Source organism: Chlorocebus sabaeus, chromosome 16 (assembly GCF_047675955.1).
Source record: "Chlorocebus sabaeus isolate Y175 chromosome 16, mChlSab1.0.hap1, whole genome shotgun sequence".
NCBI lineage: Eukaryota > Metazoa > Chordata > Mammalia > Primates > Cercopithecidae > Chlorocebus > Chlorocebus sabaeus.
Genome location: NC_132919.1, coordinates 7,861,981 through 7,884,779, shown reverse-complemented (window position 1 = coordinate 7,884,779; position 22,799 = coordinate 7,861,981). Strand labels below are relative to the sequence as shown.

At 54.3% G+C, this 22,799-nt stretch overlaps 1 protein-coding gene across 1 annotated transcript; it reads right to left on the bottom strand.

Moving 5' to 3' along the window:
• Window positions 1-1,685: 1,685 nt before the first annotated feature.
• Window positions 1,686-22,434, bottom strand: GUCY2D (guanylate cyclase 2D, retinal). Its single transcript, XM_073004676.1, has 19 exons — window positions 21,619-22,434; window positions 21,231-21,535; window positions 18,553-18,904; window positions 18,103-18,187; window positions 17,723-17,825; window positions 17,221-17,322; window positions 15,690-15,770; window positions 12,613-12,819; window positions 12,357-12,513; window positions 11,733-11,882; window positions 10,932-11,080; window positions 10,193-10,356; window positions 9,906-10,098; window positions 9,458-9,632; window positions 9,118-9,216; window positions 8,938-9,032; window positions 8,668-8,753; window positions 8,406-8,516; window positions 1,686-7,932 (listed from the first exon to the last, which is right to left on the bottom strand). The coding sequence occupies exons 1-18, from the start codon at window positions 22,337-22,339 to the stop codon at window positions 8,429-8,431; spliced, it is 3,312 nt and encodes a 1,103-aa protein (XP_072860777.1). The 5' UTR covers window positions 22,340-22,434; the 3' UTR covers window positions 1,686-7,932; window positions 8,406-8,428.
• Window positions 22,435-22,799: the final 365 nt, after the last annotated feature.

Genomic DNA, 22,799 nt, shown 5'->3' with positions numbered 1-22,799 from the left:
CCAGGTAATCGAAAACAAAATCAATATCCCCCATGTGATTTGAGGAAGACTTCTTGCAGGCGGTAGGTTTAAAACGAGTGTCTGAGGCACTTCCTCACTTTCTCCCTAACCCCTTAAATCCTCCTGCCACCCTGTCTTGCCCCAGATGCCCCTGGTTAAGCGCTACTCCCCTCCCTGGTCCCTGCTCTGGGGCTGCTGAGCCATGCTAAAGAAAAGAACCATGCAGTGTGGGGGCCTCTGCAAATGTGAGAACCCCCAGCCCTGGGTGAAGAGCTGCCTCCTCTCAGCCGTCTGGTAATTCCCTTATACATTTTCCAAACAGGCAAAGCCAATGTGTCCAAGGCCTCAGCTGGCTTTGGCTAGTGGCAGGGTCTTCCCTGGTCAGGGAAAGGCACCCTGGCTTCTGGCAATGGCTGAACAGGCCCCAGCGCTTCCATGGGCTTCAGGCCTCTGGCACCTCCACATTCCCTGTGCACCCACCCACTGCCCCCAGCCCTGTGATGTCCCTTCTGTGTATGTTGCTGTTTGGATTATTACTGCCCTCTCATGCTGCAGGCTGGATCCTTGAGGCCGAGAATGCTTGACACTAGAGAGTAGCCCTTTCCTCAGGGTCTCCACACTCGGGGATCCTGGGCTCCAGCAGGCTGAAGACCTGGGAGATCTGGAACTCCACAGAGACCCCCTCCCCACTGAGCTCCCTCCCTGTCCCCTACCCTCACCAAAGACCCCTCAAACTCTCACCTGACTCCCTGTCCACTTATCCGAATCATGCCAGACACCTGGCCATCCTTGTCCCTGATGACACCAGAAAGCAAGCTCTTTGGCAGCCTTTTCTTTCCATTAAAAACTTGTGGACTTGGCCAGGCGCGGTGGCTCACGCCTGTAATCCCAGCATCTTGGGAGGCCAAGGCAGGAAGATCACCTGAGGTCGAGAGTTCAAGACCAGCTTGACCAACATAGTGAAATCCTGTCTCCACTAAAAATATAAAAATTAAGCTGGGTGTGGTGGCGCACACCTGTAATCCCAGCTACTCGCGAGGCTGAGGCAGGAGAATTGCTTGAACCTGGGAGGTGGAGGTTGCAGTGAGCTAAGACCACGTCACTGCACTCCAGCCTGGGTGACAGAATGAGACTCCATCTCAAACAAACAAACAAATAAAACCTGTGGACTTCATCTCTCCTACTCCTGCTCCCGGCTCAGAGGAAGAAGTTTGCCTTCTGTTGTCCAGAGCTACTTCTATTTCCTCAGGGACTTGGTCCCATCAGTTCTTGCCTCTTTATTAATAGTGTAGAGTTTACGACTTCAGAATAGTAGAGTCCTGATGCTCATTTAGTAGCTTTTGTGACCTTGGGCAGTCCAAACGACCTTTCTAAGCCTCAGTGTTAACATTTGTAAAACAGAAGTGTAATAGACGGTTTCCTTGGGTATCCTTTTGGTTCCGGGACCCCCTTGGATACCAAAATCTGAGGATGCTCAAGTTCCTGATATAAAATGGTGCAGAAGTATTTGCGTGTAACTTAAGTACAACCTCTTGTGTACCTTAAATATTTTCTAGATTACCTAATACAGTATAAATGCTATGTAAATAGTTGTTATATTGTATTGTTTTTATTTGTATTATTTTTATTGTTGTATTGTTATTTTTTGTTTTGTTTTGTTTTTTAGATATTGTCTATCTGCTGTTGGTTAAATCTGAGGATGTATAGCTGGGCGTCTTGGCACACGCCTGTAACCCCAGCTACTCAGGAGACTGCAGCAGGAGAATCGCTTGAGCCTGGGAGGCAGAGGTTGCAGTGAGCTGAGATCATGCCACTGGACTCCAGTCTGGATGATAGAGTGAGATTCCTACCAAAAAAAAAAAAAAAAAAAAAAAAATCTGAGGATGTAGAACCCGTGGATACAAATGACCTCGTGAGCACATGCCTCGTGAGATTCTCAAGGTATCAAATGGGGTTTATCAGATGAAGTGCTTAGCCTGGTTTCTAGCGCGTAGCAAGTAAAATAGTGCTCCTCCCTCCCCCACACCCTCAGGAGATGACCTCACCTTCCACTTTCTTGAAAAAACAGAAACCCTTGATGGAAAGTCCTGGAATCTGCAGCTCCTCCCAGGCCCAAGCTGTCCTAATCTAATCCTTTCAAGGACTTCCCTTCTTCCCATCCAAGGCAATCCCTCCCCCATGCCTGGATTTATCCCCGCTGGACGCAGGAGCCTCATTCCCCTGTCACCCCATCCCACGTCTCCCTCATAGTACTGGCTTCCCCTCTTCAGCATGCTGATGGCCTTAAACCTCTCCCTTCTTCAAAAGAGGAGCACAGGACCTCCGGTTCTGCCTCTCTTCTGGCTCCCAGAGGAGCATCTTGGAGAACTGCATCATCACAGTCATGTCCTCTGGCCTTCTCTGGGAAGCATTTACTCAGGGAAGGACCAGTTTCTGGGATCAGCTCTGGTCTTGAGATAACCTGAGGTCATCCATTTCAGCCACCCCATGGCTGGGCCTCTTCTCCAAGGGCCAGAACGTCTTCCACCCCTTGGCATCATTGAGGATAAGGGCTCAGCACTGGACCCTCGTCGTTATCCTTTCAGGGCCTGAAGCAGGCTGGGGCCTTCCAGTGCAGACCTTCAAAGCTGGGTATGCAGTCCCTCAGGTCTTGTTTCCACTGGGGCCCCGACCTTCCCCGCCCTCACCCCTGCCCTGGAAGAGAGTGTGGCAGGAGCTCTGGGTGCCCATCTCTATATTCTTGGATAAAGGCTAAGCCCTGGGGGAGGTGACCCCAGAGACTGTGGTTGAGGACCAGCTAGTCAATGCAGGAGAACCCCTGTGGCCTCGGTGGCCCCTGGTTGATAGTTGCAACAGGAACATGCTGATGGAGGCATGCAGCTTAGGAGTGGGTGATCAGGGCTGAGAGAGAGGCCTAGGAGATGACACGCTGGCCAGTGACAAAGGTAATGATGTTGAAGCGAGGCCATAAAGTGCGTGGCTATGGACAGGTGTCTGTTTGGCATAGTGGTTTGGGTGAGGAGGTGGAGTATATGGGAAAGCCTCCTGTTGAACTTGCAGCCATCAGCACATTGTAATCAAATGCACCAATATTTCGTCACTATGAAAACATCACGAGGGTTTTTGTTTGTCTGAGACAGTCTCACTCTGGAATGCAGTGGTGTGATCTCAGCTCACTGCAACCTTGACCTCCCGGGCTCAAGTGACCCTCCTGCCTCAGCCTCCCGAGTAACTGGGATAGAAGGTGTGCACCACCATGCTTGGCTAATTTTTGTGTTTTGTAGAGATAAGGTTTTGCTATGTTGCCCAGGTTGGTCTAGAACTCCTAGGCTCTAGTGATTCTCTCGCCTCAGCCACCCAAAGTGCTAGGATTATAGGCATGAGCCACTGTGACCAGCCATCGTAAGGGTTTTGAGGTATGAAGGAAGGAAAAGAAAGAGAAAGAAAGGAAGGAAAGAAAAGAAAGAAAGAAGGAAAGAAAAGAAAGAAAGAAAGAGAGAGAGAGAAAGAAAGAGGAACGAAGGAAGGAAGGAAGTAAAGAAAGGAAAGAAAGAATGAATAAACAGAGAAAAGAAAAAAGAAAGAAAGGAAGAAAAAAAGAAAAGAAAGAACCCAATGCAACCTGACTTAAGCAGAGAAAATAATTTGCTGGCCCATGTTGCTTAAACAGCTGGACTTGGCTTTAGGCCCAGTGAGGTATCTGAGCTCAAACAGTAGCCATCAGGCCTTAGTCTCCCTCCATCTGCCAGTTCAGCTGTGTCTTTGTGGTGGCAAGGATCGCTCAATGTCCCATCCTCTCAGCAACCCCCAAGAAGACAATTTCTCGCCATGGCTTTGAAAAACGTCCCAGCACCGAGCTTCATCAGCCTGGCCCAGCTCACCTGTCTGTCTTTGAGGCCAGAGGAACGGAATGATTGGGCTGGCCTGAAGGGGAAAGTCAGCAGTCAGTTCTAGCCAGAATGGGGCACAGATGGCTGCCGGATGCCCAGCAGGACGGATGTAAGAAGGCAGAACAGCCGATGTCCATTACGGGTCATCCTGTCTGGGACATTGGGCCTGGCACAGGAACAGCTGGGCTCCCAGAAAACTTAGGGGTCAGTCACGCACTGGTGATTTTGGAATAGTCTCTTCTGCTCTAAAGCTCCGGGGGCAGGTGTGTGAGGGGTCAGAGGTGGAGTGTGGGTTGTTGGTGAGGTCCTGCCCAGAGACCAGTGGACCTCACCTTTCCCATCTGCAGGCCCTGTTCCTTCAGTCTTGGACTCTGGCTCCCGTGGTTGTGGGTTATGGTCCATGGGTCATGGAGTCATGGCATAGATAAGCTCTGTCCTTCTCTTCTTCTCTCCTGCATACAATCAAGGGATGAAGTCACATCACCCACCTCAAAAGCATCAGAGACCCTGGTCTTTTCCAGCAGCCTGAGAGGCCTGAGACTTCCGCGGCTGGTTCTCTGAGCACAGGAGTCCCTGGGGGCTGTTGTCCCCAGCCACTTCCCCTCTTCAGGCCATCTCTAATGTTCAACCCTATCTGAAATCCTCCCTGGAAATGCCAGGGCTGAGCATTCCAGAGATGGGGGTGTCAAGATTACCCCTCCGGGGCTAAAAGAAGCACACACCACAACATGGAAGACAGCACGCCTTTATTTCAGCCACCCTCCCAGGACCCAGAGAGCACGGCACATGCCCTGGTATCCAGGGTGCAAGGTCCAGAAGAGCCCAGGGAACACAGCCCAGCAGTGCAGTGTCACAAATCCCTGCCAAGGAGCAGTTCACCCCACCTCCTCAAAGGGAGTGCCGGGAGTCCACTGCAGATGGGACAGGGAGCAGGGCCCAGGACCTGAGGAGCAGCACACACCAAAAAAAAAAGGCGCCGGGTGAGCCCCGGGACACGCTGTAGAGTCTCTGCTGTGGATTGAAGCAGCAGCTATGAGAGGTCCCTGCTTTGGCCATCACTGCTCTGCCAGCTACAGAGCCATCTCCAAGGCAAGGACAACCCCGAGTGTGGGCTCCTGGCGCAGGCCAGCTGGCAGAGGTAGTGTAAACACATCTGAAGGTGGGGGATGCCCAGTGCCAAGCCAGGCCCTGGTGCTCTCATGCGCTGGGAGGTGCCCAGTCCCCAGGAACAGCGTGGGGAGGACTTGAGTCAGCAGAGCCCTGAGACTGGATAACTGACTGCGTCCAGGAAATGAGATTTCCAGAGAAAGGATGGAAACTGCAGAGAAAGGCAGGGAGAGACTGCCAGGCAGAAAGGGGACTGTGAGGACACAAAGAGGAGAATAGGGCAGAGAGGGAGACAGGAACAGAGAAAGGAGAGGCTGAGGCTTCATCTTTTCCCTTCTCTTCTCCCACTAGATCTGTGAACTCTGGGGTGGGGGTTCCCCAAGTTCTTCTAGCTGGGGAGGGGTCGGGGCTCTTCTCCCCATCAGATCTGGTCACTTGAGCTCGAGGCCAGCCTGGGAAGGAGGCTGAGTGAAGCTGGGAAGGAACCGGCTCAGCCCTGCCCACTCCACTTCTACCTCAAACTGCGTCTGCCCTCTGGCTCATCCTCCTTGCTTCTGGGAGGAGCCCTGCCCAAGCCTGTCCCAGCTAATCTCTCTGCACCGAATCCTGGACTCTTCCTTGAGGCTGCCGAAATCTCACACCATTAACTATTCCAGGCCCTTGCAGGCAGGGATAGAGGGAAGGAAGGGGAAGGGCAGGAGGGTCGGTACGGGAGGGAAGAGACAGGAGACTGAGAGCTCTATCCACATGGTCAGGCCCAAAGCCAGAGATGTGAATCTGCCCTTCAATCTCTGGGACCTAAGTACAGAGAAAATCTTAAAATCTTCAAGAATGTAAATAACTTTTAAAAATTTGTGTGTGTGCATGTCTGGGTTTGGTTTTGTTTTTAATCTTTAATTCATCATATTCGAACACAATTTAAAATGTTTTTGAAATTGCGCTAAATTGCTCTCTCTAGCAACATTACCTTAGGTAACCAGAACTTACAAGTGCTAGATTTTCGATGTTTGATACATTCTTCCTTTACCTTTAGGAAGGAGGGGAACACCACTAAGCCTGTGGAAGTCATGAATCAGTTAAAAAAAAAAAAAAGGCAAAGCTCCCTCCAGGAGCCCCTATAATCCTAATACCTGCTAAAGAGTCCCAAGCTCAGTGTCTGCAGGCACCAGGAAGGAATATAAAGGAATGTTCAGAAAATCTTGGTGTCTCGGAGTCTGTGGGGAGTGGTGATATCTGGATAAAGGGGACTGTTACTCTTTAGCCGCAGCAGAATGTGGTTAAGTGGTGACACAAACCCCATGTGAGGCTTCCGATTTCAAGAGAAGGGGGAAATCTATACATTTTTAAAATGTGGAAGCTCTTGATTTTTAAACGTTAGCTCAAAATGAAACACTCCATAGGCCAAACAAAACAAGTTTAGTGGCTAGTTTCCAGCCTGGCTTTATGAGACCCTTAGAGATTCTAAGATTTAAAGATCTTAGGGTGATTTAGTTCTATGATTCAGAAACTTTAATGAGCATGTCAATATTTTGCAGGAACTTGTTAAAATGCAGATCTTGACTCAGCAGGTCTGGGGTGGGGCCCTGAGATCCTTCATTTCTAACGATTCGCAGGCAATGCTGACCCTGGCCCAACAACCACACTTGGCGTCGTGAAGGTTTAGTTCCAGAATTCCCTCTCACTGTCGTACCCCTGGTCAATGATGTCTCCAGTTCTGCCTTCACCCCTCCAGGGACTGGATACTCACTACCTCTGGTGGCAGCCTAGGTGGTTTCCTAGCCTACTACAAACTTCTTCCAGGTTCTGTAGCAAGGGTGACAGACACCGAGAGTCAAGTGTGCCAAGGCCCAGGCTCTAGAAGGTCAGAGTTTCCCAAAGGAAACCAGCTGGGGACTTGCCAGGACAGGGCATTGGTAATTGTTGCGAAGATCTAAGCAGAGGTCAGGCGTGGTGTCTCACACCTGTAATCCCAGAACTTTGGGAGGCCAAGGTGGGCAGATCACTTGAGGTGAGTTCAAGACCACCCTGGGTAACATAGTGAAACCCCGTCTCTACTAAAATCACAAAAAAAAAAAAAAAAAAATTTACGCAGGCTTGGTGGCAGGTACCTGTAATCGCAGCTACTCGAAAGGCTGAGGTAGGAGAATTGTTTGACCCTGAGAGGAGGAGGTTGCAGTGAGTCGAGATTGTGTCACTGCACTGCACTCCAGCCTGGGTGACAAAGTGAGACTCAAAAAAAAAAAAAAAAAATTGCTAAGTAGAGAGGATTTTCTGTCCAACTGCTTGCTCAGCAGCTCCCAGTTAAACAGAGAATGCTGCTCTTCTTTGGGTGTTCTGGTTAGTCAAGGTGTGGTGCAATTTCCTTTCCCCAAAGCCTTGAAGCAAGCTTTTCTCTGCACTTGGGCATTACCTGATTGTGCCACAGGAGAAGGAGCCAGTTTCTGACTGGTGGGAGATGGAGATAGGAATGAAGCTTGAGGCTGAACAGAAGCCCTTGCCCGCTCAGGCCATGTGACAAATCCTGCTCTGGTGGAACAGAACTCCACTTCCTCTGGGGTTTCCACTTCCTCTGGGGTTGGGGTATCAATCCCAGATCCTCCTTCCTGGGTCCTTGAGAGACACTGGGAAGCGGAGAATCCCTGACCCTCACATCCCCTGATGGACTCAGGGTTCCTGGTGCTGAGGGCCACAGCCACCCAGCTGTCAGGGGCACAGGGGCCACGGGAACCATTTAGGCCACCCCTCATTTTGCCACTGAGGGGATCACAGCAGACAGTGCGTGACACTTTCCCAAGGTCACGTGGCTGGTTTGCAACCAGCTCTTATAAAGGCCCAAAATCCTTTGAGGCAGAGCTGGGCAGAGTCCACCAGCATTAGCCAGACTTCCAGTCACCTATAGCAGCAACTTTCAGAAAAAGGACCTTCCAGAACAATCCTGAAGAAAAGAAAGGTATCTCAGAGGGAAGTTGAGGAAAGGGGTCATGGGGTTCACCTAGGAAGGAGCGGGTCACGGGTCAGTTTCTTGCAGGAGGGGAGTGAGCAGGGCTTCTGCTTTCACATTGTCCTCTGGTGACTGCTGCCCCCTAGAGTTGTCTCCTGTGCAACGCACAGCCTGTGAGGCTTCTGGGGAAGCCAGGTTTATGTGATGGGGATGAGATAGGGCCAGGGAAGGGGTCACAGAAGGCCCCAATTATAGAGTTTCCTAAGCCTGGATTCCCAGACCACTCCAGACCTACTGAGGCAAAATTTCTACAGCGGTTGCTTGCCTGCCAGGGGAAGCCCTGGGGTTTAGGAACCAGCCTCGGCTCTCTTAAGTCAGAAAGGGATTGGGACACCTGGCTTGGGTGGGACGTTCTGCAGGCAGCAGAGGGGACGCGGCAGCTGGGGTGGGGGCGGAGGGGGCAGCACCTGTCCAGGACGGGCCTCACTTCTCAAGAGAACTGGCCCGGCCGCGCCTTCTCCAGCTTCCGTCGCCGCTCGGGTGGGATCTCCTGCAGGCTGATGCCGTGGTTGCTGGAGCTGCAAGGAGCGGGTGGTGACCTCAGGGAAGGGGAATGGGGCGTGGGAGGCAGGGCCCACGTCATCGCTCTCTCACGCGCGGGGGGTCAGACACCGAGCCGGAGGCAGCGGTTCCTCGTCCCTCGCCCTGCCACGGAGGCCAGCCACTCACCCCGGTTGCAGGTCAGGCGGTTTGGGGATGGGCTTGTTGAAGCCGCGTCTGCCCACTAGCCAGAAAGTGTCCTCGGCGCCCTTGCCCTGGGGAGACATGGGAGAGGGAAGGACTTAGGCGGACTGGGGTGAGGGGTGGGGGATCTCGAGGTCTGGATGGAACTGGGAGAGCAGGTCAGGAAGGGTGAGCTGAGGTTGCAGCCGTGGCCCGGGATGGGCGGGGCCTCAGGACAGGGCGGGGCCTCCAGGAGGGGGCGGGGTCCTGCCTCACCTTCAGCTCCGTGCGGCCTCGCAGCTCCACCTGGTAGCCCGAGTCCAGAGCACGGAGAATCCCCACGGTGCTCAAGTTCACGTGGATGCGGTAAGCTGTGGCGGTGGGGGACGCCGTGAGCTCGGGACTCACCTCCCGTGTCCCCCTCCCACCTCCCCCTCTTGTCCCCGTCACACTCACGCAGCCCGGTGGACTCCATGCGTGAGGCGGTGTTGACCGTGTCCCCAAACAGGCAGTACCGCGGCATGGTGAGGCCCACCACGCCTGCCACGCATGGACCTGTGGAGATGCTGGGGGTTGGCGGGGCTAGCAGGACCGGCAGCTGGGCTGCACCTAGGTAGGGCCTTGGAGGATCTTCGCACCCATAACCTCCACCAGCTCCCCAAATAAGCCTTGTTAAGCGCATCCTCTTCAAGATAAGCCCCACTCTCCCCTCCATGAGTTGCCTCCTCTACAGGAAATCTGGAGCCAGGCCCTAAAGAGGGAGATGGGCTGGAGCCTGGGAAGACCCGGGAGTTACCTGAGTGCAGGCCTATGCGAATGCGCACGGGAACCTCAGGCATATGGCGCATGCGGAAAGTGCCCACAGCACTGAGGATGTCCAGCGACATGTTGGCGATCTCTGCCGCGTGTCGCTGCCCATTCCTCTGGGGCAGCCCCGAGGCCACCATATAGGCATCCCCTATTGTCTCCACCTGGGGGAAGAAGGAGTTGTGTGAATTCCGTGAGTATTCCTCCCCCGTACACAAAGCGATTGCCTCTTGTCACGGGGTCCACCTGGGGTTAGTGCAGAACCAGGTTGCTAGTGGAGGGACTGAGCTGGGGACTGGAGGAATAAATAAGGGACAGGAGGTCTGGGAAAGAAGACTGATTGGGCAGGTAGGCTAGCGGCAGAGCAGGAAGGGCTGGGCTGGAGGCTGGTGAAGCTGAATTGAAGGCCAGGAGGGCTTGTCCCCTACAAACTCCACCTTGTAGACATCGTGGGAACCAATGATGGCATCAAACAGCGTGTAGAGGTCGTTGAGCAGGTCCACCACCTCAATGGGCTCACTCATGGCAGAGATGGTGGTGAAGCCCACAATGTCACTGAAGTACAGTGTCACTTGCTCAAAGTATTCGGGCTCCACTGGTGTCCCCGTCTTCAAGGCCTCAGCCACAGACCTAGGGATAGCAGGCAGTGAGGTCACCTGGGGGCCACTCTGCCTGGCTGGGTTCCAGCTGCCCTCCCAGCCCACCCCTTCCCACTGGCACCCACGGAGGCAGCATCTGTGTAAGCAGCCGGTCTGTCTTCTGCTTTTCCAGCTCCAGCTCCTCTGTGCGCTCCCGGATCAGATCCTCCAGGTTACTGGAGTACTGCTCCAGCATCCGAAGCATCGAGTCAATGATGTTCGTCTTCCGACCCTTGTTGATGTTCTTGAACTAGCAGTAGAAGGAAGCTGGTGAAGCTGCTGAAGACCTGGGCTGCCATGCCCTTTTCATGCCCCCCTCATGGGCCCTCTCACGGGGCTGTTCACTCTGAACACCCCCCTCCCCACCACCGTTCATCTACTACTCGTCAAGCACCCCTGGGGTGCTAGGCACTGTGTTTTCAGACATGATTAGGAGGCACGTGGGAAATGAGGCTTCCCAGAGGGCAGTTGTTCTCAGCTAGTAATTGACAGGGCACTGGAGCCAGCCCAATCCTTGGATTCCCAGGCCAAGGGTCTTTCTGTCACAGGAGGCCAAGCACATACTTGGTTCTCAATCAATGTTATTTGAATTGAATTGAATATTCCTCCCACCCAGACAGAACTCCATGTCCCACTCCAAAGGCCTCCACAGCCTCCATTCTAATTCTGCCCCACCAAACCCCAAGTCCTCAGGCTACTCCTTAGGAGGCAGCCTGGAAGGCCAGAGGTCCTGCCAGCCTGCCTGCCTGCAGCTGTCTCAGGTTGCTGACAAGCAACTGGGATCCCAGAGGCCAGCCCAGTCCTTGCCCACTCCCAGCCCCTGACCAGGTCGAAAGTGTGGTCCATGGAGGGCCGAAGTTCCGGCTGCTCTGCCCAGCACTGCTTCATCAGGTGGATACACTCGACAGGTGCCTGGTCCATGGACACCAAGGGTCGACACAGTGGAGGGGGGCTCCGCACCCTCTGCACCACTTCTGGAGGCATAAGGGGACAGTGAGGGGGAGTGCCCTAGAACACAAGCTGCCTCTGACCCTGGCCTGACTGTTGAAGACCAAGATGTGGGAGGGGGTGCCTGGCAGGGGTTTCTTTACATCAGAGCTTCAGTGTGTGTGTGTGGAGGGAGAGTACGGTGTGGAAGGGGGTTGCTAGGAGGAACAAGAGGACCTCAAACTCTGGGGGTCAGTAAGAGGGGACATAGGCAAAGAAACTAACATTTATTGTACGTAAGACAAGTGAGTAATAAGTGATCAAGTAGCTTGCTCAGAGTCCCGTGGAGAAGGGATGTAGATTGGAACCAGATTGGACTACCCTCTTACCCACTCCCCCTCCCCTGGTCCTCCCAGGGACCCCTGAGAACAGAGAGGAGCCTGCTCTGTCAGTTGTGGGAGCAGTTTGGGACCAGGATCAAGACAGAGGAAGCTGTTGTGTTGGGACCTCATGAACCACCCTCCCCACCCTGGCCATGCACGGCTTTCTGTACTGGGACCCGCAGACGGCAGCTTTAAGGGGCCTCCGTATAATTGAGTTTCATCACTGGGCTTTGCTTTAGAGGAAAGAGTGAGGCTGGCTCTGTTCTAACTGCAGGGTGACCCTCTGGCCCGAACTCCATGCACAGGGCAGCCTTACCCTCGGGAGTGAGCTCCAGCATGGCGTAAGGGGCACTGCGGCACACCACTTCTTGCATGATGATGGCCAAGCTAAAGACGTCACCAGCCAGCGTTCCCCGGCGTTCCAGGGCCGGGTCCCTAAGCAGCTCCGGGGCTGTCCACAGCTGGTCTGGGGATGGGGAAGGGGCTGTGGGGCCGCTGGGGAAAGACTCCCACCCTCACCAGAAAGCCCAGGTTGGCACCCAGACACCACCAACCCTGCAGCCTGAGACCAGCCCTACAACTATCTCTAGGAGCCGTCTCAGAGAAAGCCTGGCCCTCACGAATAGGCCTTGCCTTTCAGATAAGGTGGTGCCCAGGGAAGGCTCCGTCTCTTGAGCGCAAGCCCCACCCTCAGGCAAACTTCCAGTTAGAGCAAACCCAGCTGCAGGCAGCTCAGGCACAAGTCCCGCCCCCAGCAGCCCCGTCTCCTCAGTCACAGAGCCCACCCTCTCAGAGGCCACGAGATCTTTTTCTGTAGCAGTTGTGTCTGGTGGATGCGGGATGGAGAGAGCGCGAGGGCGGAGGTAGGGGGGAAGCAGGGGAGAAGCCCTGGAAATAATGGGGATCCCGGTGGATGCCCGTCTGCGCAGGGGACTCTCACCCTCTGCTCTGGGAGGCTCCGGTGGCACCTTCTGTGCTTCCAGCAGTCTCCCGTGGCCGTGGTCCGTGATCTTGAGTACGAATCTGCCATCCACTATGCAGTTCCGTGACTTCAGCCGCCCATGAGCGACGCCTCGATGGTGCAGATACCTTATTCCCTTGGAATGGGTAGGGTAAGAGGCAGCCTCAGCCTGCTTGGTTCCCTTGCTCCCCATCCCTGCCCCCAGGACGTCACCCCACCACCCCCCGACACACACCTTGATCAGGTCCAGCAGGAGGGAGGACTTGAACATCCAGTCCAGCTTTATTTCCCTCTGAGCGAGGAGGTCCTGGAGGGAGCCCCGCGTGCAGTGCTCTGAGACCACAGCCAGGTTGCCCTCCCAGAGGGCCGCAGGGCCTTCTGCTCCCCGAGCCAGGAAGAGCCCCAGGTAGAGGGCCACGTTCTCGTGCCGGAGCTCCTGGAGCTGAGAGGGGGATAGTTGACTGGCATTTTGTGCCCGGGGCAATGCGGGGAGGCGCTGTTAATCAAGATCTGTTTCTGAGTATCCAAACTCAGAAGATGAGATGTGTACAAATGGTGGATGAAATGGTTGATAGGGTATGTAGGGGGGCTCTCTTCTACACACAGTTCTCTTTTTGGAAAAAACAATATAGTCAAAGGCCACTGTTCGGATACCGAGTATAGTTTAGCCTAATGCCATGAATGAAAAGACAATTTTGCATTGGTGATCAGGACCCAGGCAGGTTCAGATTTATTGATCATAAGCCCTTGTTTTTTTTTTTTTTAAAGACACGAGGTCTCACTCTGTTGCCCAGACTGGAGTGTAGCGGCATGATCATAAATCACTGCTATCTTGCATTCCTGGGTTCAAGTGATCCTCTGACCTCAACCTCCTGAATAGCTGGGACTACAGGCTTGTGCCACCATGCCTAGACAACATTTTACATTTTTTTCTGTAGAGATGGGGGCCTTGCTATATTGCCCAGGCTGGTTTTGAACTCCGGGCTTCAAATGATCCTCCCACCTCAGCCTCTCAAAGTGCTGGGATTATAGGCCTCAGCCACCACGCCTGGCCCCAACCATAAAACTTTGAACTGCCTGGGTCTTAAGGGAAACAGCTCATGAAGGACAAGCTCCTGGAACCACCATCCTCTCCTTCTGACTTAACAGCCTTTGCTGGGAGAACCAGGGAGGAGCTATGCCACTTTATTTCTTTTCTTTTCTTTCTTTCTTTCTTTTTTTTTTTCCAGATAGTCTTATACTATCACCCAGACTGGAGTGCAGTTGGCCAATCTCAGGTCACTGCAACCTCTGCTTCCTGAGCTCAAGTGATTCTCCCGTCTCAGCCTCCCGAATAGCTGGGATTACAGGTGTGTGCCACCATGCCTGGCTAATTTTTGTATTTTTAAGAGGGATGGGGTTTCGCTATGTTGGCCAGGCCGGTCTTGAACTCCTGACCTCAGGTGGTCCACCCACCTCGGCCTCCCAAAGTGCTGGGATTACAGGCATGAGCCACCGTGCCTGGCCTAAAGCTGTGCCACTTTCAAAGGGCACCAGAAATGGCTTGTGCCTGCAACCGAGCCGGTGGCTGCTGTGCTTGGCGTTACATCATTGTGTCAATCAGGTCTGAGACTCCCACCCTCCCTAAGTTAGGGAAGACAGGACTGACTGTGCCACAGGACAGTGACCTCACAACTGGGGCCTGCTGGAAAAAAAGGTGGCTTAGCTGGCTGGCTGGTGCCCTTTCTAGATTTTCCTTGGTCCACATGCCCAATAAGGGGATACGTTTTTTTCTTTTTCTGTTTTTTTTTTTTTTTTTGAGACGGAGTCTCGCTGTGTTGCCCAGGCTAAAGTGCAGTGGTGCGATCTCGGCTCACTGCAAGCTCCACCTCCCGGGTTCATACCATTCTCCTGCCTCAGCCTCCCAAGTAGCTGGGACTACAGACGCCTGCCACCACGCCCGGCTAATTTTTTGTATTTTTAGTAGAGATGGGGTTTCACCATATAAGCCAGGATGGTCTTGATCTCCTGACCTCGTGATCCGCCTGCCTCAGCCTCCCAAAGTGCTGGGATTACAGGCGTAAGCTACTGCACCTGTCGGATAATTTTGGTGGATACTTTTCATTTTAAAAACCTGGTGTTAAATGGTGATCAAATTCATTAATCACCATACACATAGTCCACTTAAGTCACTGCATCTGTGACCAAGAGCTCCTGTAGAGGAATCAGGGAAGGATGCCAGGCCCAGGCTGCATGGCGTGGAGGTAAAGGGAGACATTAAGGTTGTAAGGACCAGAATAAGCCATTTTACAGCCTCCTTGCCAACTTTCCACTTCATTCAGAACGTCTAGGGTTATTCTGCACAAGTGGCCCGACAGAACCGGAAACTCATTTTTTTCTTTTCTTTTTTTTAAGACAGAGTTTCACTCTTGTCACTCAGGCTGGAGTGCAATGGCACCATCTCGGCTCACTACAACCTCTGCCTCCCAGGTTCAAGTGATTCTCCTGCCTCAGCCTCCTGAAGTAGTTGGGATTACAGGCGCCCGCCACCACGGCCAGCTAATTTCTTTGTATTTTTAGTTGAGACAGGGTTTCACCATGTTGGCCAGGCTGGTCTTGAACTTCTGACCTCAGGTGATGCACACGCCTCGGCCTCCCAAAGTGCTGGGATTACAGACGTGAGTCATTTTTTATTTTCTATCATTTGCTCAACAAACATCCACTGCGTCTCTCTAATGTTCCAGACACTGTGTTGGGTGCTGGGAATACAATGGAGGGGAAGGAGGAGGCCCTCACTCAGCTTACAGTCCAGTAAGAGAGGCAGAAACAAGCAGGCACACAGATGAACATACAATTGCACACTGCAACAAGATCAAAGGAAAGAACTAGTGGTGTGACAGAGAATAATGAAAGCCTACTCTAGGGTGAAGGAAACAACTTTTTTTTTTCTTAATTTTGACAGGGTCTTGCTTTGTCACCAAGGCTGGAGTGCAGTAGTATGATCACAGCTTACGGTAACCTCCAACTCCTGGGCTCAAACAATCCTCCCTCCTCACCCTCCAAAGAGTAGCTGGGACTACAGGCATGTGACGCCACACCCAGCTATGGAGAGACCAGGATTCTTTATGTTGCCCAGGCTGGTCTTGAACTCCTGGCCTCAGGTGATCTTCCCTCACATCTGCCTCTCAAAATGCCAGGATTACACGTATAAGCCACCACACTCAGCCAGAGGGGACACTTAACTGAGACCTACCTCTGTACCCAGCTGCAAAGAGAAGGCAAGAAGGGAGAAACCGATGGCCACCGAGGCCCCATCACAGGCCCAAGTCTCACCTTGGAGAAGGCCGTCTTGGTTGCTGGGCGGATAGCTATGTGCTGATCCCCTGGGAATTTCTTCAGCCAAACCCTGTCTCCCTGCGGCAAAGAGGACGGGGGTAGGGAGCTCAGTCTCCTAAAATCCCATGATGGACCCCGGCCCCCCATTTCCATGGGCTCGCTGTCCCAGAATGCATCTTCCATGTGACAAAATGCATTGACGCAAGGGGTTTGATGTCTGCCCATCCGCTTCACAGGCAGCTGGGAGAGGACCCACCCCTGGATGACAGATATTCAGAAGCCATGGATGGCTGTCCTCACTACCCCAGGGGTGCCCACCAATAGTCCTATTAAGTGAATTAATACAACCACAAGCATCATCGACATCACAACCCTCATCACCATCCACTGCCATGAGAGAGCATGTTCTGGGAGTAAAGAATCTGGGTAGATCAGGCTTTGTTGTAAAGTAACTGAACTATAGACAGCTCCCCTCCGGATGCTGGACCTCATCCTCAGCTGTTGGCAAGGCCGGGGCATGGGCACGGGACCTGTGCAGTCACACAGGTCCTCATGCTCAGAAAGGCCCGAACTTGGTTCAATGACCTCCTGCCATCATCTTGAATGAACGAGGAGCCCCTCGTGTCTATCTGGCCCTGGATCTCGCTAATTTCGCAGGTAGCCCTGTCTGTTTATAAGGGATTTGGACTAGAAGGGGATTGGGGTTTAGTACTGACCCCTAAGGAGCATTTGGAAATAAATGTGGGGACATTTTTGATTGTCACAAAAACTAGGAGCTACATTTGGTGGACAGGGCCAGAGACAAGAAACACTGAACATTCTTCAAGGCACAGAGTAGTCCTATTCAATTTAGGACAATCTGCCCCAAATGACAGTAGTGCCTCCTCTGAGAATTGGCCGTGATAATCTCCAGGTGACATGATAGGAGCCGCTGCATTCCTTCCCATGACCTGAAGCCCAGGAGCTTTAAATTTCTACTCTCTTGATTTGCTCAGCACTCTCAGCTCTCTCTGAATCTGTTCTCATTATCTCCCCTCCACTTGACCACATTCAGATTTACCAGCCCCAAAGTTTATGTCCTAATACTTCTTTGTGACTTTCTTTTCCCCCTCTAGGGGTTGCTGTTCCTGAGTCTGGTCTGGATTGTGTGGAAATGCTGAGGGGTAGGGCCAGAGGCTCTGATCGGGTAGGAGATGGCCTCAGTGGCCACACCAGGTTACATGCTGGTCCCAGCATGCTCCCCAGCAGCTCCAGCCTTCAGTCTCTGGGTCACTGTGATCAGCTTTTGAGGAGCCCTTGCCCAGAGAGCGGCTAGGGAAAAATCCTTGGGGAGGGAAGATTCTTAGGTTCTTCCCTTTGAGGGATCCATGACCTTTCCCTAGATCCTGTCTGGGCTCCCATCCCCCATCTCCTGGAGCCTGCAGGATCTGGCATGACTCCCTGTCCTCTTGAGAGTGCGCCTCCCCTCTGCCCAGGGCCCGAGCATTCTTCCCCTACTGTCTCTCTGTCTGGCTGGGGTCAGGCTCACCTCATAGACGCCAACGTTGGGGCTGTCCGTGGGTTGGCTGGGGCCACTGCGAACGTCTGACATACTGCGGGCAGCCAGACTTGATCGACTCCCCTGGGCCACCTAGCAGGTAGAGGTCAATGCAAGAGGTCAAAATATATTCTGGTGTCAGAGTCCTGGGTTGAGGTCAGGCTGAGTTTTGGGGATGTAAAGATGGGAGGCGAAGGAATCTCAATGAGGGAAGGTGATGATGACATTACTCCCCAAGTGTACGCTTTACAGTTTACAAAGCAAACATTCATTTTCTTGTTGGAGCTTCACCTCCCACCCAGGAAAGTAGTCAGGACAGGTACTGTTACCCTCATTGCACAGATGAGGGTACTGATCCCTACACTTCAGACTTGGGACAGAACTGGGGTAGAAATCAGGCTTCCCAAGTAGGGAGCTGGGGTGGGGACTTTCCCAGGGAAGTCCAAATTTACAGAAAGAAGACAACTGGCTTCTACCTCCCTGCCTCCCCCACCTTTCGAGAGGTGCCCCCATGTGGGTGGAGAAAGGTGATGTCGTCCACAGTCAGGATGATCTTGTTGGGACCGGAGACCATTTGAATGTGAAGTAGCTGGTGCCTGGTGGAGAAAGAGGTCATCTCCACCAAGGGCACCAAGGTCCGTGAAAAGAGAGCAGCAGGGGATGGGGCGGAGGGATAATGCTGGCTCAGGGGAGGGGTCCTGGAGGGCAGCCATCCCCAAACCAGACATCCCTGGGACTCTACCAGCCCACCAGAACCCCCTCACCCCAAGAAAAATATCTTCTACTCTTGAGTGAACCCAGACTGCCGTTTTTGATGCAGACTTCCATTTCTGGCACAAACTCACTTCCTACTTACCTCATTCCACTACTCACCTCACATAATGGGCCAGGAAGGCCCCAGCCAGCCCCATTCCAACCACCAGGAGGAAGCCAAGAAAGACGAGGCCCGGCTCCAGTCCTGAAGGGAAGTGACAGGACGTATACTGAGGAGCGATACCAGGGAAGGCCTCTTCTCTAGGGAGGCATGGAGTCATGCCAAATGCTGGCCCTTCCAGGAAAGGGGGATGGGGGCCAGCATTTGGCAGGCCTATGACCTCTAGGGGGAGGTCATAGATTCCTCAAAGGGGAGAGTCTGGGAATGCTAGAAAGTTTCCAAGAGGGCTTTGGAGCTCAGCAAGAGAGGGGTCTTGTGCAAGCCAGGGGCAGGGGGAGGGCCTAGAAGGGCATCGAAGATGGATTACAGGATAGAGTCCACTCTCTTTCACCACTTCGTGGATGGTCCATGGGGATTCTCTCAGTGGGGGCTGGGATGCTCGCCCTCACCTCCACCGCAGATGTTGTTTGGATCGAACCAGCACGAGGGGTCAGGTCCGGGTGCTGATCCCCCACGCGGGAAGTGCATCGGGGTCCCGGCAGAGAGAAGGGAGCCCCGGGTAGGATCCAGCATGTATGTGGCAAAAAGCCGGTCTCCCACCGCGTCCGTGTCTAGCAGCACGAATGGAGGCTCCTCGTCTCCTCCTAGGTCCCCGCAGAAGCCAGGGACCTGCGCATCCCAGACGTGGCGGGCCACAGCTGCTCCGGACACCCATCTGCCACCCGCGGCAGCCCGCGCTTCTGCCACGCCCCTCGCCAGCAAGAAGACTGCGTCGTAGATGGTGCCAAAGAGTGGGGAGACCTGGAGAAGGACAGTAGGGGCTCAGAGGTCGGGGTCACAGTCCACAGACAGACCAGAATTCCCTGGCCACGCCAATTCTTTCACAGCCGGTCAAGCCCAGGGTATCCACTGTTCTCACCTTCCAGTTAGTTGTTCCCAGGATCCCTCCCCATTGGCTATCTCTTCCTCCCTCCCCATTGGCTAACTCTTCCTCCCTTCCCATTGGCTATCTCTTCCTCCCTCTCCATTGGCTATCTCTTCCTTCCTCCCCATTGGCTAATGTTTCATCTCTCCCCATTGGCTAGCTCTTCCTCCCTCCCCATTAGCTAACTCTTTGTCCCTCCCCATTGGCTAACTCTTCCCCTCTTTCCATTGGCTATCTCTTCTTCCCTCCCCTATTGGCTGTCACACCTGCTCTCTCCACTAACTGGTTCCTCTTTTCAGGACTCATCCTCCTCTCTGACCATTGGTTGATTCTAACTCTCCATCACCTGTAGATTCTCTCTTCTTCCTGTTGGTTGCCCAGAATATAGTTTTAATCTCATCACCTACCATTCACCTGAAAGCCTTCTCACCTATCTTTTGGTTGGCCTCTATTTTCTGTTTTTCCTTAAAAAAACAAAAAACAAAACTAAACAAAAACAAAACAAACAAAAAACCTTCTCCATTGTTATCACCCGAGCTTATCAGGCCTCTCTATTATTCCCATTTGCCATCTCTCAGAGAGCCAAGCACTGTGCAGAGCACCAAAGATGTATCAGTGTACAAGACAGACCCTGTCTCAAGGAACCTTTCTTCTTGCCAAAGAGACAGGGGTGTTCAGGCAGTGCAATGAGTAAAAGTAGAGAAACTGAGGGAGCTGTAGAGACAGGAATGGGTGTCTCCAACCTAGGCTGGGGACAGAAGGAGCTGTGGGATGAGTCAGAATTATCCAGGGCAGGCAGGGACAAGAGAGAGGACACAGCACACTCAGAAGCTCAGAGGCAAAAGAGAAGGACACATTTAGAGAACCCAGAGTAGCTTGGTCTGGCTGAAGTTCATGGAAGGTAGAACAGAGAGAAAGACAGGAGAGCTGGTAAGCCATGTGGAGAGGCCTGCATCTATCCAGGGCAACAGAAGTCACTGTGAGGCTTTGAACAGGGGCACGACAGGGTGAGATCCATCAGATTTCTGAAGCTTGATCTGGTTGTCAGGTGGAGTAAGGTGTTGGGCAGGTGAATGTTGAAGCAAAGACCGTCTGAGAGATTATGTTTTGGGATTTGGGCTGGGGGTGCTGTGGCCTGAATCAGGGCAGTGACAGTAAAGATGGAGAAAGTGGATGAATTCAAATGATCTTTAGGAAGTAACAGTAACAGGACTTGATGTCTGGAAGTGAGGGTGAAGAATTCAAGGAATCAAGGGTGACTCACAAGCTCAGAGGCTTGGGCAGCGGAGAGGACAGCCGTGGTACTTACTGAGAGCTGAAGGGCTTTTCTCTCTACTTTCTCAACCTCCCTCTCTCCACTGCCGACCCTCCCTCCATCCCATCTCACTATGATTCCTAATCTCTATTCTCTTCTGACTATTCCCATCACTGCACTGCCCTGCCTCCACTGGCCACCTCCAGTCCTCTTGGAGGAATCTAGGGGCATTGGTGGGAAATTGCAACCCCTATGACCCATAGCCTTCTCTCGTGCAGCCCCCTGTGAGTTGGGCCTTTGTGGTGGTTAATTCACTGCCCATTGACATCTAAATTCCCTTCTCATAGTGGTTTCTAGTCCTCCTTTGTGGCTGGAGTAAAGTTAGATGATCTGAACTGGGATTCTGGGGACTTGGGGAACCCTAGGTAGTAGCTGGATGTTGGAAATACACTATGGATCTGGTGCGGATTGCCCCCGGATCCACCCAGGGGACTTTCTGCTTCTTGCAAGGTGTCTAGGCCCTTGAAAAGCTAAGACCACCAGATGATGCCCCAGAGGAAATACCTCTGAACTAGGGATGAAGGTTGGATTGGCATCCTCCCTCCTTCCTGCTTTCAAGAACACCAAGTATTTATTTTAGACGGCTGGGAGTATGTGGTGGTGGAAATGGGTTTACTTTGGAGTCAATTGCAAGGTTTTGCAGTTGACAGTTCATTAGAGCTTACTGCTTGATGTTGGACTTGAGAGGTCTCATTGCCTACTCTCTAGAGGCAATCCCCATACCCTAAGAGATCCCAAGCAGGGCCAGAGCCTCTGCATTACCCAGGAAAGTCCAAACAGCTAGAGCTGCCAGTGGTTCTTTCTCCATTGGCTCCATCCTCCTCTCCCGGCTTTGGCTGTCCTCTCCCCTCTCCCTTGCCTTCTTCCCTCCTCCCAGGACCTTCTACCTGCTGCAGATTGAGGTCCGAGGGCAGCTCGCGGCGCTCTTGGGCCCGGCGCAGGCTGTCCAACACGCTGCCTTCAGAGGGACAGTGGCGCGTGAGGGTGAGCACGGCATCATGGGCCCTGCGAAGCTGGGAGCTGTTGGCGAGTGCAGCTAAGGCCTCCGGGCCTGGGGACAAGGCGTAGTGGATTGTGTCGAAGGGCAGGAAGACCAGGGAGCCATCGGTCAGGCCCAGTTCCTCCGCGGCCTCCAGGAGGTAGCGCTGCTCCTCGCCGCCCAGCAGCACCGAGTGCATCACCATGATCACTGCTGCGGACAGAGGCTTGGCTCGCGGCGCCGCCCGGCTGCCGGCAGCACCCGCCGACCTCCTCGCACCCTGCAGGGGAGCCTACCTGTGACCCTGGGCCCGTCCCGAACTTTCCTCAGGGCCTCCCGGGCTCCAGACAGGTCCAAGGGCTCCATGGAAGTCACGGAGGCGACAGGCAGGCCCCGAGCCCTGAGTGCCGTGGACAGTGAGTGTCCCGCCTCCACCCACAGGTCCTGGGGGGCGGTGACCAGGGCCACGCGCGCCCAGCCGAATGCGCGAAGCAGGGCGTAGAGGGCGTCCGCGGCGGGGGTCACGGCAGGGGCTGTGGTGCCCGCCGCCTGCGTCCCGGGGCAGCCCCAGGGCACCAGCGCGATCCCGGCTTCTTCGGCGAGCAGCTCGGCCGGCCGGCAGGCCGCAGGGTTCACCGGACCCACGAGACCCGACACGCGGGCCAGCGCGGAGGACACGGCCCCCAGCGAGCCCGGCGTCCGGCACGGCTCGGGCAGCAGCGCGACCTCGAAGCGGGGGCCGCCGGCCAGGTCGGGGTCGCGGTTCAGGCGGGCGGCGGCCAGGCGGGCGGCCAGGTCCGCGCGGGCCCGGGAGAAGATGGGGTCGCAAGCCCAGGGGCCCAGGACCCCCACCGTGAACACCGCGGAGAGGGCGGGGGGCTGCAGCAGGAGCAGGAGCAGCAGGAGCGGGAGCCGGGGCAGGGCCCGGGGGAGGCGGGGCAGGGCCGGAGCCCACCGCACGGGGCCGCAGAGCCTGGGGTCCGGAAGCCCACCCGCTCGGCGGGCGCAGGCGGTCATTGCCGGCTTCTGCGAACACAGACGGAGAAGGCTGAGCGACTGAGACCCCCGGCCTCCTTTAGGGTTCTCCCCGTAACCCAGAGTTTCTCCAAGCCCGAGTAACCCATGGGATGATTCTGCTGCTACCGCCCCCTCCGGAGGCTGGGAAGACTAACTGGGGCCAAGGACACCGCCCCGAAGCCCCCTTCTGCCGCCCCGGCTTCCCGCTCCCATCCGGCTTGCCCCTCCCCCCGTTGGAAGCGTCAGGGGTCAGCAGGGACTCGCCCGCGCCCTCAGACCGACCCTATCCCCGCGGAGGGGCCTCTGACACTTACCGGGAAGTCCGGGGCTCGGGCCCACGGCCCCGGTGAGGGGTCACAAGGCCGGTCCCCCTTTTGACGCCCGCCCACAGGTCTTCCTTGCCAGCCCAGGCCAGGGCGGGGGCGTGGATACAGCCGGCCAGAGCCCTTAATCTCCCCAA

Excerpts from the sequence above, each read along its gene's own strand:
- GUCY2D (XM_073004676.1), bottom strand. The coding sequence starts at position 22,339 with ATGACCGCCTGCGCCCGCCGAGCGGGTGGGCTTCCGGACCCCAGGCTC. Across the intron at positions 12,820-15,689 it reads CCAAGACGGCCTTCTCCAAG|CTCCAGGAGCTCCGGCACGA; the intron begins GTGAGACTTGGG and ends TCCCCCTCTCAG. Across the intron at positions 10,099-10,192 it reads CTTACACAGATGCTGCCTCC|GTCTGTGGCTGAGGCCTTGA; the intron begins GTGGGTGCCAGT and ends TGCTATCCCTAG.